At 39.6% G+C, this 13,175-nt stretch overlaps 1 protein-coding gene across 1 annotated transcript; it reads right to left on the bottom strand.

The window, feature by feature from the left end:
- Positions 1–7,590: 7,590 nt before the first annotated feature.
- PRR32 (proline rich 32) lies at positions 7,591–9,626 on the bottom strand. The gene is made up of 2 exons (XM_010946061.3): positions 9,448–9,626; positions 7,591–8,618 (listed from the first exon to the last, which is right to left on the bottom strand). Exons 1-2 carry the CDS (start codon positions 9,465–9,467, stop codon positions 7,748–7,750), a joined length of 891 nt encoding a protein of 296 aa, XP_010944363.2. The 5' UTR covers positions 9,468–9,626; the 3' UTR covers positions 7,591–7,747.
- Between the last annotated feature and the right edge of the window lie 3,549 nt (positions 9,627–13,175).

The following is a 13,175-nucleotide window of genomic DNA, read 5'->3' as shown; positions in this document are numbered from 1 at the left end:
CATGTTGAATGACAATTATTTTTTAATTCTATCAACATCCACATTGTGGTTTCTCTAAACTAGGCTCATGCTTTTGAATGATTTTCCAGTCTTAGTGAATATGAAGGTATTTCTACTCACTGGTTATTAATCGGAACCACAACTACTCTCTGCTGCCTTTGTGGACAAATTAGAAAAAGGTACTCACTCTGGGTGGACAAATTAGAAGTTGCCTCTCCTCAGGTATACTGCTTACCAAGCAAAATACAAACTGAATTTCAATCCTTACTTTGTACTCCTTTGACTAGACACCCTTGTGCAGTGTGCAAACTGCACAACCATATTCTTGGTGCACCTGCTCTTAACAATCATTTTAAAGTGTGATTATCATAGTAAGTTATAGAAAACAATTTATGTTCAATACTCTGCCATCAGGGTTAGGTTATATGCAGTTTTAAAATGCTTAAGTCATCCACACCAGTCTTAACCTCCTATTTTTAAATTGCTCACATTCAACAGGAAACAGTCTAGAAGGCCAAGATACTGAGCCAAATATTGTGATAATCCTAGCACCTTGGTTCCTGCCTAGATCAGAAACATGACTCACCTACATGCTTCTGACATTTTTCTGGCTACAGTGAACACATGCTGGTCCAGGCTGCTGGAATTAAAACTAGAATCATTGCAATTTAATGGGAAATCAGGAACTGTGATGTTAAAAAGGATGGATATATGAAAGTTACACTGAATATACCTACCTGTGTCATGCTGCTTAAGCTGACCTGTCTGGATCTGACTCCTTGCCTGCCTGAACCAGATCCCATTTTTTGCTCAGCCTCCTGATTCCTAGCCCATCTTGGCGCCCCCACCTCCAATCCCACAACTCACTGATGCTCAATGTCTTGTGAAAACAAGTGTACAGCCAAATATCAGATCTTGGCTAACACCACTAAAGTGGGGCCTCATTTCACAAAGGATCCAGAAACAACATGTTGCTAAGGTATAGTGCCCCTGAGTGTGTCTGACTTAAACCCTTTGCCATAAACCTCTATAACTCTTCCCCTCACACTTAATTGTTTTTCTCTCTCTGAGTACTGTTTATTTAAAATTGTGGTTATAAAATATCTCTATCATTCTGTTTGCTATTATATTATGTACTTGCTTCATTGGAATGTAGAGTTGAAAGAGACCTTAGAAATCATATATGATTTCCTTTTTACCCCAAATCTTACTTTTCATGACAAAAGTTAAAAGGTTTATTATAAAATTTATTATAAAAATTCAAAAACAGAGATAAGCAAAGAGAAGGAAATTAGATCATATTGTCACCTACTTTTGAAACTGTTTTTCCCCTTTAAATGCATTGCAAAGTTTTCATTTTTAAAATTGTAGCTTTTGGTTATTGTTGTGGCGGTGGCATTATGGTCTTTCATCTGAATGTATCACAATTTAATTGGACAGTTGTCTATTTTGAAAAGTTAACTTTACTTCTAATTTTTTTGCTGTAATGCCTGTGGGATGAGCTTAATTGTAGCTAAATGTCTCTCCATATCCATGATTATTTCCTTAGGCTAAACTCCAATTAGTAGAATTCTTGGATCAAAGAACGCTATAATTTTAAGGAATTTGTTTAATATTGTAATGTGCTCTCACTGATTGCTATACCATTTATACTCCCAGCACCCACATGCCCAAACCCTCCCCAACAATGGATATAATTATGTGAGAGAAACTTTGCTAGTGTGACACATAAAAACTGCATTTATTTTAATTTATACTTATAAACTAATTATTTTATATGTTTATTAACCTTTTTGTTTTCTTTTATAAATTACCTGTTAATATTATCATTTATCCATTTTTATGAGGATATGTTCTTTTTCTATTGGCTCACAAATTTTTTGTTAATAACATTTAAACCTTTTTCACAATATGATGCAAAATTTCTCCAAGGATTTCATTTGCTTTTGAATTTTGTTTATGATCATTTTGACATAGATGATTTTAATATTGTAGGTGTTCTGTTATGGTTTCTGACTTTATTGTCATGAGAAGAAAGATCAATATTATGTAAATATTCATTTATTTCACTTATATTTTCTTCTAGTATTTATGGGGATTTTTCTTTTCTTATTTACATTTATATCTTTAATATATTTGAAATATGGTGTAGCAAGAGGATTCTGACTCTCCCACAAAGTCACATTTTGTTCTTGGTCAAATCACCAAATCTCTCGAGTTTCAGTTTCTCCATCTATTGAGAACCTATCAGATCAAGAGAAGTGGTGGAAATTCTAAATACAGACTCATGAGCACATGGGAACTCCTTCTACTATAAAGGATATATCTTTTATTACTGAAGGAAAACAAATGTCCTCTTGGTAGTCACTTCCACAGGTGTTTACTTGGTTTTAATTTTTCTGTAGCACCCAGTGTAGAGCTATTCTTATATAATACGTTCAATAAATGCACATTGAATAACTTTAATCTTCCAGCACTTGGATTCTGTGCTTTATACTCTGTTATGTTTGATTTTTTTTTTTTTTTTTTTTTGACTAGATGAGTCTAAGACCCAAGACCTAAGACCTCTTAACCAGTTTTCCAATTAAGGGTTGATTGCCCCTTGTAGCCTCCATTGCTGGCTCTGTTAAAAGGGTAACAACATTAAGTTAAATAAAAAGGGTGACATTTAGGCATTGGAACTGGCATTTTCCTCATATAACTTCAATTCATATTGAATTCTTGAAGGAGAAATAAGCTTTTATATGGTTTTGAAGTGATAGGTGCACGGATTTGTTTGACTGGTGATGTTAGCACTGTTAACTAATCATAAAGTTGGGCAAGTTGAGGTGCACATACATTGCAAGTGATTTGTGAAAATGCCTAGCACTGAAGCAATAAAGTTTACATAAACTCTGAAAAGATTGTTTTTTAAAGCCATGCATTCTGTTAAATTTGGGATTATCCATGATTTTACTGATAGTCTTTATAGTACTATCTCATAGGTTTTTATTTTTTTTTTTACTATGAAACATTATTTATATTTGATTATTTTCCTCCAGATGTGACTTATTACTAATACAAGATTTTAAAAAATTGTTCTACTTATGGATAATCAACTTTTTAGTTAGTGCATTAAATAGTAGAGTATATTGTTAATAGCACTTGAGCACCAATGAGCATTAACACAATGTGTAAAGATTTTATACCCCTTTAGGTAAAAATATGCCCCATGCTACCTGGGAAAAAACAGATTACTTGATCTTTGGATGAAGTGTGATTAATAAGGCCAGCCACTCTACCTTAAGAAATTATGATTTAAGGGGAGGAGTGAAAAGGCAAATTTAGGAAATTACCAGTGTACCTCAGTAGGGGGAAAAAAAAGATTGGAGTTTAAATTAAAAAAGAAAAAAACATTTGGGGTCTGATATATTTAAGAACTTGATGGGAGAATGTTCTTCTTTGAGCCTAATTCATTGTACACCAACTTCACTCAGAAAGCAACTTTGATGATGTGTCTGCTTGTCGAGGCCAATTTGGGGGACTGAGGAAACCTAAACCAGAAAGGGCTTCCAGTTTCACATCGGCAATATGAGACTGGTTGCTATCTAAAGAGAGATGACATTTATAGGAAAGAATGAAGCAGCAGAGATAGATTCATTTTTAGGAAGGCTGGATAGGGTTTCTCTAATCACCTCCTCCCCACCCTCTCAAATGCGTGACTCCTCCACAGAGCCCTTTTGGTCATGAAATACTAAATCCGGAAAACTTCCTTCTTTTCAAACTGCCCCTTCCTGTCTTCTCTGGATTATGTTCTCCCATATCCAAATGTATTACCTTGCCTACAGTACTTCCAATATACAGCTGCTTCCTCTTCTAAAGCACTTCATCTCTTCTCAACTGACAGGGGCCCTGCCCCTCTCTATTTTTAATCATCTATCTTTCTCCATCCATTTTTCTCTTCCTCACATGCACAAAGGCCATCCATCAAATTCCCATACTCCCTGAGTTGCTGTCAGGGTTTTGGATGAAGTCAGTTATAAAGGGATATTTCCCAATGAATTCTATAATTAGGTACTATTAGACAGACAAAGCCCTTCATGGTAGGAATGGTGGCTTTGTGTGTTTTGTATTACCTTATTGTACTTGAGGGAAGAGATTTTCAGACTTGAGAAAGATGGGGTCAGTTTACCCCCATAAAGTAGTTAGGGTATTTGTCCGTTCTCAAAAGAGCAATGGTAGAGTCACTTCATGAAAGTAAGTTCCACAGATAGTTTCTTTGAGGAATTGAGATCCTGAGAAAGCCTTTCTGAATGGCAGTAAAGTTCCCAAAGGTGGAGAGAAAGCACATATATTTAATTAGTCTTTGGCAAGGGCAGTGTCTTCTCAAGCACTTAAGAAAAGATTGCATGATTAAGCCCAATTTTCCTGACTTCTCAAATCTAGACTTGATTTGATAAATGCTGTACATTTCCATTATTACGAGAAAAAAATGAATATCATCACAGGGAAACAGATGGGTTCTTTCACTTAATTTAGTCTCATCACTTGCTCTTTCTGTGGGATTATCACTCAATCCAGCTCATTATAAAGAAGACAGACAACGTTTTGTGATAGCTATGGAATTAACCTATGACATGACGTAGTGTTTTTTATCTGCCTAAAATTTCTTTTATCTCTAGTTTTCGCCCATTGATCTTGAAATAGTCATTTTACGTAGTTCTGAATTAAGGCCTTTAAAAATCAACAGCTCTCAGTAACACTGGAGAATTCAAAGCCATTATTAGAGTACGATGTAGTAGTTATGGAAGGGTGTCTTTCTCCCCCATTATACATATATGCTACTTAGTTATTTAGTAACAGCCATGCAATAAACCATTTGTTCTGTGGTAGATGACGATAACTCTATGATCTCAACGTTAAGACTCCAGTAAAAATAAATTTTTTCATCCTGTTTCGTGTTTGTTGTAAGAATTCTCAGAAGAATAATGTGTAATTTTAATGTCATTCTGGTTTATGAAAGACTATAAACTTTTAAAATGTCATAATTTAAACTTTAACATTTTCAGTTTCCTGCAGTTTGATTGGCTGCATATGTACCTCTTCCATCAGTCAGGCTACAGAAGTTGTAAACAGTGGAAAATAGAAATGGCTAATGAATCATACTTTGGGACATGGAAAAGGTCAAAGTTGTACAGCTTATTATTATCTTCTAGAGAATATATAGGACATTAAAATTCTGACGCTCCAGTCTTGTGACAAAGAATATAATGAGAACTATAAATAATAAACAGCACAACATGAATCTTCTTGTGACAATGATTATAACTTAGAATAGGAAATACTTAACCCAGCCCCATTACTATCAGAAGAAAGGGCTACTTGGTAGATGTTTATCTTCCCTTTTGTGGTTAGGAGCTATTTAAGCCACAGAAGAGAAAGGGAAAATATATATGTTCAAGAGTGTTGAATACATTAATTTATGTGCACTTTCCAAAATGAATAGAAGATTTTGGTGTAAGATTAATATTAGCTCTTGTTGCACCTGAATAATTTTATTTTTAATTTTAATTTTAATTTTTTTTTTGCAGATAACAGAAGTATTTTAATTCGGCATTATTGTCTATTCTTATATACATTGCAATTTCTTTTTCTAGAAGTTGCCATAAACAGTTTTTTAAAATAGCTATTTTAAGGCAAATCATCTGTTTAAAAATGGGTGTTTTGCTGTCACAGAGGATGCTGGCACTTACAATAACAAGATAATAAAGTATTTCCGTAAGAAGCTGTGAATAAACGAAAATATTTGCATTTCACTTGCATTTAACAACAGGATCCCAGGCTTATTTGATACCTGTGTTTACTGAAACTTGTTACATAGGCACAGAGCTCCTTATATACTACAGACAATGTATTTATCCTACACCACAGAGGCAGAAATAAAACTTCAATGCCTTAATTTGCTAATAGTTACTTTTTATTGCTTACTATAGGTGTTTCGTGTTTTGAAAAGGCATAGAAAATAACCCACACAGGGTATTAGGAAGGAAGCAGATTGTATTGGTGGCACTTTCTTGTTATAGCGAATTTGCCATGGACTGCTGGAACTGTGAGTAAAGTCTTTCGGGGGGTTTATCGGAGCGACTTCCTTGGAGAAGGAAACCGTATCCTGTTCTGCTGTCACTTACCACACCTTTTGGTGACTCCCCAGAGATGCAGCACTGCCATTGACACAACAACTTGATTTCTTGTCAAAATACCTTTTAACATCTGGCTCAAAAGATATTTTTGATGACTATAAGCGTGCCCAACTCTTCTGTTCATTAAGGCTGAAAATTCAGTGAGTGTTTGGTACGCTGGGACTAAGCTAACTCATTGCGAGCAGCTGTCAAATGATTCACTGAATACGGCTGCTCAACCCACCACAGTGAATTGATGGGGCCGCGCCAGCTTCAGAACAGACACAGAGTGAGGGGAATTTTAGCGAGCACGACCCCGATGCGCCTTCTAAACCCCGTGCTGCCACCTGTAAATCTAGAACAATATCTTATGGAACAAATAGAGAAAAAGAAACTTCATGGACCCGTGCAACGAAGAACCCACTATTGGTGCTAAAAACACATGCATGGGTTTGCTTATAGGTTAGGTGCCTTTTGGACCTGCAGGTTTTGTCAGTCTTTGACTACTTACATCACCTACTTACATCAGCTCTGCGCATGAAAAATGCTCATTGGAAGAAACATTCTCTACACACATGTCCAGTTTAGTGGCTCTGCATATAGAGTGGCGCTGTGTTTTAAGGCCACTGTGTGATTTAACTGTGCAGTGGTCAGAATGGCCTTCCTTCCAGCCTGTATGCTGTGCCTGCATCTTTGTCACTTGAATTTGAAAAGCTTCCTATCTGGGCACTTTGATCATCCCTCAGAGCCATCATTATAATGGGTTGCTGTAGCACCTTATGATGAAGACAAACACAGCAGGATCAGAGAAAATATTCCCACCCGAGTGAGATGTTTTCATTTGCCTTTCAAAGTTCTGAGTATATAGTAGCCCTTTGTGCAGAGAGCCGGTGAGGGTATCAGCTCTTGTTCCATCTCGTCCTGGACTTGTATTAAGCCATCCCTGTATATACCATGTACTTCGCAACGGTGACATGTCAAGAGACAAACATTCATGTTTGACTCAGTGGTGTAGAACTCCCTCATCTCTCCTTTTCTTTCCTGACCTTGCAGCCTGGTTCTGCCTCTAACTGGCTGTGGAATGTTGACTAGGTTACGCTCACCTCAGTCTCATCTGGCTACTTTTAGTGCTTGTGTATTTTTCTTTCTCTCTCATCGGGACTTGGGTCCACCTTTTGGATCTTATCTCCGTTCACTCATCCTGGTCTGAGCCACCCGGATAGCCTTAGGTAGGTAGGAATCCCCCACCCTAGACGTGGCCAAGTCTAACGGCTCCTCCCTCCCCACAGCTCCAGCTGCAAGCCAGTGTCAGAGACACAACTGAGCTACTTAGAAAACTCTGGGACATGACTGCTTTACCTTCCTTACAAGTAGAAAATGAAATCCAAGGTTTAGGCCCCCAGAGGGGCATTTTAAAAAATAATTCACAATATTTCAAACTTCAGAATCTTTATTGCATTCCCAAGTGTGTAAGGCACATGGGTGCTAAACAGAGTGTAAGAGGGTAGGAGGGTTCAAATATAAAAATGTATATGAGTAACTTTCACCTCTTTCCCCAGCTTTTTTTTGTTGTTGTTCCTTTTTTGCCCTCAGTTGTTCTCTCTGTTTGAGGATGCAGGAACCGGCACTCCCCAGGAAGGGAAACCGGCAAAATAGGAAGGCAATGGAGGACCAAATATCGGGGGAGGAGCGAAAGCGATTGGCATAGCGAGAAACGGGCTGAAACTCGGAGGTCGCGGAGGAACGAAGCAATGAGCAGTAGCGCAAGAAGGAAAACCCGGGGTACTGGAAGACAGCGGCAGAGGCCTCGGCCAGTTCTCCGCGGGCTGCCGCGGACCTCCCAGTGGGAAAGAGACGTGAGCCAGCCTCTCCTTGCCGGCCATTCTCGGATTTCCCAGAGGCACCTCCATCATTATCCCCGATCTCATGGTGGGGATATGTGGAGGGCCTCTTCCTTGCGGGCCCCTAGGTGGAAAGAATCCTTGACCTCGCGGCAAAGCCACATACAACCTTGCGTTGCTGCCCCCTCTCTCAGGGCCCCCACTGCTGACCCTTGTCCCCCCAACCATTAGTGCTGGGGGGCCGCCCGAGAATTCCTGGGACACATTAATAGAATCCTGTCCCCTCTGCCTCCGGCCTGCCAGCCCCTCGGAGCTATTTACTTCTGCTGTTGCTAGGGACTCTTCCGCCCCAGCAGGTGGTGGCCCATACGGGTGTTTGAGAACACTGTCGACAGGAATGCAGGATGCTGTTCTCTCCGACCGGCGCTCCAGTTGCTCTCTTGCCAGATCGCCCAGCACGTTGAAGGGAGGTCTCAGCGGGCCGGGAGGGTGGCCCCAGGACTCGGCATCATCCTTCAGCAGGGCACTTGGACACTGGAGCGGCGCGTCGGCGCGCGGCTTCCGGTTCCCGCGTTCATCCGCAGCTGCTGCTAGGGGTGACGGGGCGTGCCCTCCAAGGCTTCCAAAAGCAGAAATAAAGAACTTGAGAAAAATGGGAATGCGGTGACCAGAAATTATCTGAAATATGTGATCAGTTGAACTCGCTGGAATACACCATGGGAAAAGGGAGAGCCCTGTCTCCTCCCGGGTGTGGTAGGCAAAGGCTTCTTCAGCCTGCTGGCCCCTCACCAGGTGGTTCCTTTAGCGCCAGGCTTTGTGGTTTCTCTTTCTGGCTGACCTGTGGCTCCACCCTGGCCCCCTTATCCTCCACCTCCTCCAGGCAGAAAGGAAGCCTAGAAGACCCAGAGAGCTTCCTTAAAGGCTGCATTGCACAGGCACACCATCAAAACAGAAAATCCCGCTCTTCCAGGTCCAGTAGCATCTATGATCCACTAAACCCATCATCCACATTCTGGCAGGAGTGCTCTGGAAAGTCTTATGAGGGAATACATTCCCCTTTCTCCACAGAAGTCGAAGAGAGGTTAGTTATGTTAACAAGCACCCCAGTTTGTTTCTCTTTTACGGAGCATCCTTCAACATTTACACCGACTTTGGTTAAAGTTTTCTTTGAGTCAACCCATACCACATCCTAGAGAATTTACTCATCTTTAAACCCCATGATTTAGACTAAAGATTTGCCACTTTTGTTTTAAAATTACATTTCAAAATCTTCACCCTTAAATCCGGTATTCTTAGTAGCCGAGTTTATATCCTTCAAAAGCTTTTTGTCCGTGATCCCCTGCCGCATCCCCGGCAACCCCCTAGTCCCTGTCGTCCTTAACACAGGACAATGATTCAAACTCCCTCTTGCCTTCACATTAAACAGTTGCACTCAGTTTTGTACTTACACATTTTCAATACAAGCCATGGAGAAATTCGATCAGGAAAGCCTTCTTGAGGTGATGGAGAAAACCAGCTGAACGCCCGCGCAGGCCAACTCAGTGTGGAGAAAAGTGACCCGTGCTTCTGCCTGGGAGCAGCTTGGCAAGTCGAATGAAGCCAGAGACCAACTGCTTCTTTCTAGATGCAGAGTCCGCTTTCTGAGGTTACCAGTTGCTAGGGAAGGGAGGGGGAGGGGGAGGGGTGGAGGGGATAAATCTCTGACACTCCTTTGAAGCTAAATGTAGGATTCCTTTCTGCACAGTAGTAGATGCACTTAAAGGCGTTCGCTGACATGAACCCTGGTGCTGCCCAGTTGGAAAGACAAATCATTTCAAGACGATTTTAGAAGTATGGTGGCAGGGTCTTTTGTTAAGAGTTATTTCAGCGGTTTTATTTAGAAAGGTAGTTGTCGAATCTCCTCCTCCAGTTTGAATGCACAAACATTGAGCGGAGTACCAGGCCTAATCTTGTGATTTAAATGTCCAGTCTGGGGGAGGCATACTATTAACTTGTTGGGGAACAGAGTTTGGGGGCGGTTTGTGATCTGAGTCTTTCTTGTGAAGATGAAACAAAAATAGCACTATAAAAACCCCTGGAAGAATCATGTTAGCTTTCATTTTTTAGCCCCTCAATTGGCAGTTGTTTTCCTTCATCCTACCTTCTAGTTTATCGGCTGTGTGTGTGTGTGTGTGCATACTTATTTTTTGGAATAGAGCTCTGGAAGTTCTCTACAAGTGGGAGGAGGGGGAAAAGATATAACAGACATCATCAAATATTAGCTCAGATTTTGCCTTATAATTTTTTCGTGTAAGGCACCTTCTGTTCCTCCAGCCTAAATTTCACTCCCCTCCCCCACTTTAAGCAAATATACTTCCTCAGCTTTTTTTTTTCTGCCAATGATCTACAGACTAATTGCTCGAAAATTACAATGGCTATCCCCTTGTCTAAGATTACTAATCTCGCTCTAGGAGAAAATCATCAACTTGGCCCGCTTCCTTAAATGTACCTAAGATTTGTGCTGTTCAGACTAGACTTTACAGACGTTAAAATAACTTTCTTTATTCCCACTATCAGAATATGAGGTTACATTTCAACATGTCAACAGTTTATATATATGTGTATCTTTTTTCTTAAGGAAAGATGACAGACTCAAACACCATGTGTTTCGCTTTATATGTGGAGTGTGTGTGTGTGTGTGCGCGTGCACACGTGTGTGTTTGCAGTGCATAAGTATAGGCTACTAATGCAAAGGAGCGGTCACTGCTGGGAAGCAACACAGCTCATAATAGTTATGACCTTTTGGGTCTCTAAGTCCGCATCTTCCTGCCAGAGTGCCTTGTCCCTGTCTCTACACTACTGAGTTTTCTTTATCTCATTGAAAGATGAAAGTGGCATGTTTCCAACACTCCTCCCAGAGGAATCTGTTCACTTGCCTAGAATGGTTCACTGTTGAGAAATCTCTTGATTCCCTGGCTTCAGTTTCTATTTTTCTTCAGTTTATCATTTCCTTGTCCTTTTGTAAAAAAAAAACTTATTATTAGCAGTATAATTGTGGTAGAACTTTAAAGCCCTTTGAATAATTGCCGTATCAGAGGGAAAAATGAAACTTGGGTTAATGCCTGCTAATAGTTGGTAAGTCATATTTACATAGGTTATGTTTGAGAGCTTGCATTTTCCCCTGAATAATGGCAAGGAATCCTGAGGAAACCCTTTTATGACTATTTAACTGTTACAATCATTGGGTATTTTTACCTAGAAATGCCTGTTTGGTAAAATATCATCTTAATTGGATTACGTGAGAGTGAAGTGTAAGACACCGAATAGCTGGGCAGAATGACAAAGCCAATGGCACCTTAGAATTTTCTAAAACCGTATTAGGTATTATACATGTATGGACTCTGGCTCAGATTTTGCCTTGCAACTTGTTTGCTTGTGTGCAGTGAATTTTTATTGAATACCTACTGCATGCATTCACTATTTGGTTTAGTGTGGATTCTGCCACACAAGTTAAATGTGCAATTGGTACTGACCTCAAAGAATATTTACTTTCTGGGGAGAGAAAATAACATCTATAAAAGAGTTGAAGAAGGCATTAAAAAAATACATGCAGACTACTAGTTGCAATTTTCCACAATGGAAGTTCAAAACAAGGAACTATAATTTTAGGTGAAAGTGGCTGTGAACCATTTGGGGTTGGGGCTTGAGTTGTGTTCTGAAGGCTGGGGACAATACGCACGGACAGAGCAGGAGATGGTATTCTATGTCAACAACAGGCATGCAAGTAGGAATGAAGGAAAAAATTTGGAATTTTGTAGTTCAGATTTTTAATCCAAATAAGGCTTACGTTTGGCAGAAATAGAAGCATAAAGAGCCAGTTGGACCCTCTAGAGACAGTAAGATCAGCCAGGAAATTAGTGAAGTTGTACCCAGCAGGGAGTATTTGAAGACACTCAGATTTTATGGTTAAAGGTAAAACTAGAATTATCTCAAAATCTACCTTTTGACAAAAAGCTGTTAGGCTACCTCAATTATCCATTGATCTCTGAAAATGAAGTCATAAAATGTATGCTTTTTTTTTTTTTTTTTTTTGGTTTCTTTAAGTCACTACTTTGGGAAGGAAAAATGGGTAATGGAAGTTGAGGATTTGCCAAAAAGTAGCTTAGTTGTGAAAGTAGCTAAGCTCTAAATGCCTTTCATTACCCATGGCCTCTGAGTTCATAACACAGCTCAGCATATTACTCATCTATCTCTCAAAAGGTTTTGAGGACTGTATTGAAGTGCTAAGTGAAGACCATACAAAGATATATTTACTTTTGCCCAGCAATTATGAGGTCATTAAAAGTGTGGTTGTAGTGCCATGTTTTCAGTGGTTTCTCAAAGAAATTTTGCAGATGTGTAAGTACAGGTGACCTACCATTTAAAATGCATTCTTTCTCTTTGGCTAGAAAAAGAATCCAGGAGATAGAGACATGAGGATGATTTTCTGTTTCCATCAGGCTAATAAGAAAGTGATGAGGATATTGTCATGCTGATCTCTGGGGAGACAGTTGCCAAAAGTCCTCATCCATTAACTCACTTTCAAAATGTAATGTAGTTATGCCTGTGGAAAGCCCTGAAAGTTTAGAATGTCTAAAAGTATTTCTAGAAGATAGACCAGATATTTTTAGGGCTTGGTTGCTATTTAATTCAGTGTATTAAGAAGCATGAGATTAATGAAGGCATGGCACTATCCCAGAATGGGCCAGACAGAATTATTCAGTTACACAACTATAGGCAGCACTCTGGTCCTCTCTGCCACCAGCTGTCCTGCAAACTCTGCGTGGTAAGTGATGAGGATGAACAGGTGACAGTGTGGTTGTTTCACCGCCAGTACTGGCAAAAACAACTGACAATATATGCCTCACTGTTGGACCTGCTTGTGTGAAGATCAGTTCTTTGCTCCAGACTTTTAAAAAATTTGTGTTAAAACAGGTCACTTATGGCAATTACTCCAAAGCAGGTTATGTTCTTGTATAAATGAGATGCTTTCAGAAGTGCCTTCAACATAGATCACTCTAATTTTTCTTGCTTTTCTGAGAGTCAGAACTGGAAATTAAGTAACAGTGGAGCAAGCCAGATGAGAAAATGAAGACGAAAGGAAAAGGAGATTCTTTTCTACCACTTACTCTGTGTCAGATATTTAATACATTTTGTC

This window comes from Camelus bactrianus, chromosome X (assembly GCF_048773025.1).
Source record: "Camelus bactrianus isolate YW-2024 breed Bactrian camel chromosome X, ASM4877302v1, whole genome shotgun sequence".
NCBI lineage: Eukaryota > Metazoa > Chordata > Mammalia > Artiodactyla > Camelidae > Camelus > Camelus bactrianus.
Note: the sequence above shows the minus strand (reverse complement) of the source record. Positions and strands in the feature narration are given on the sequence as shown.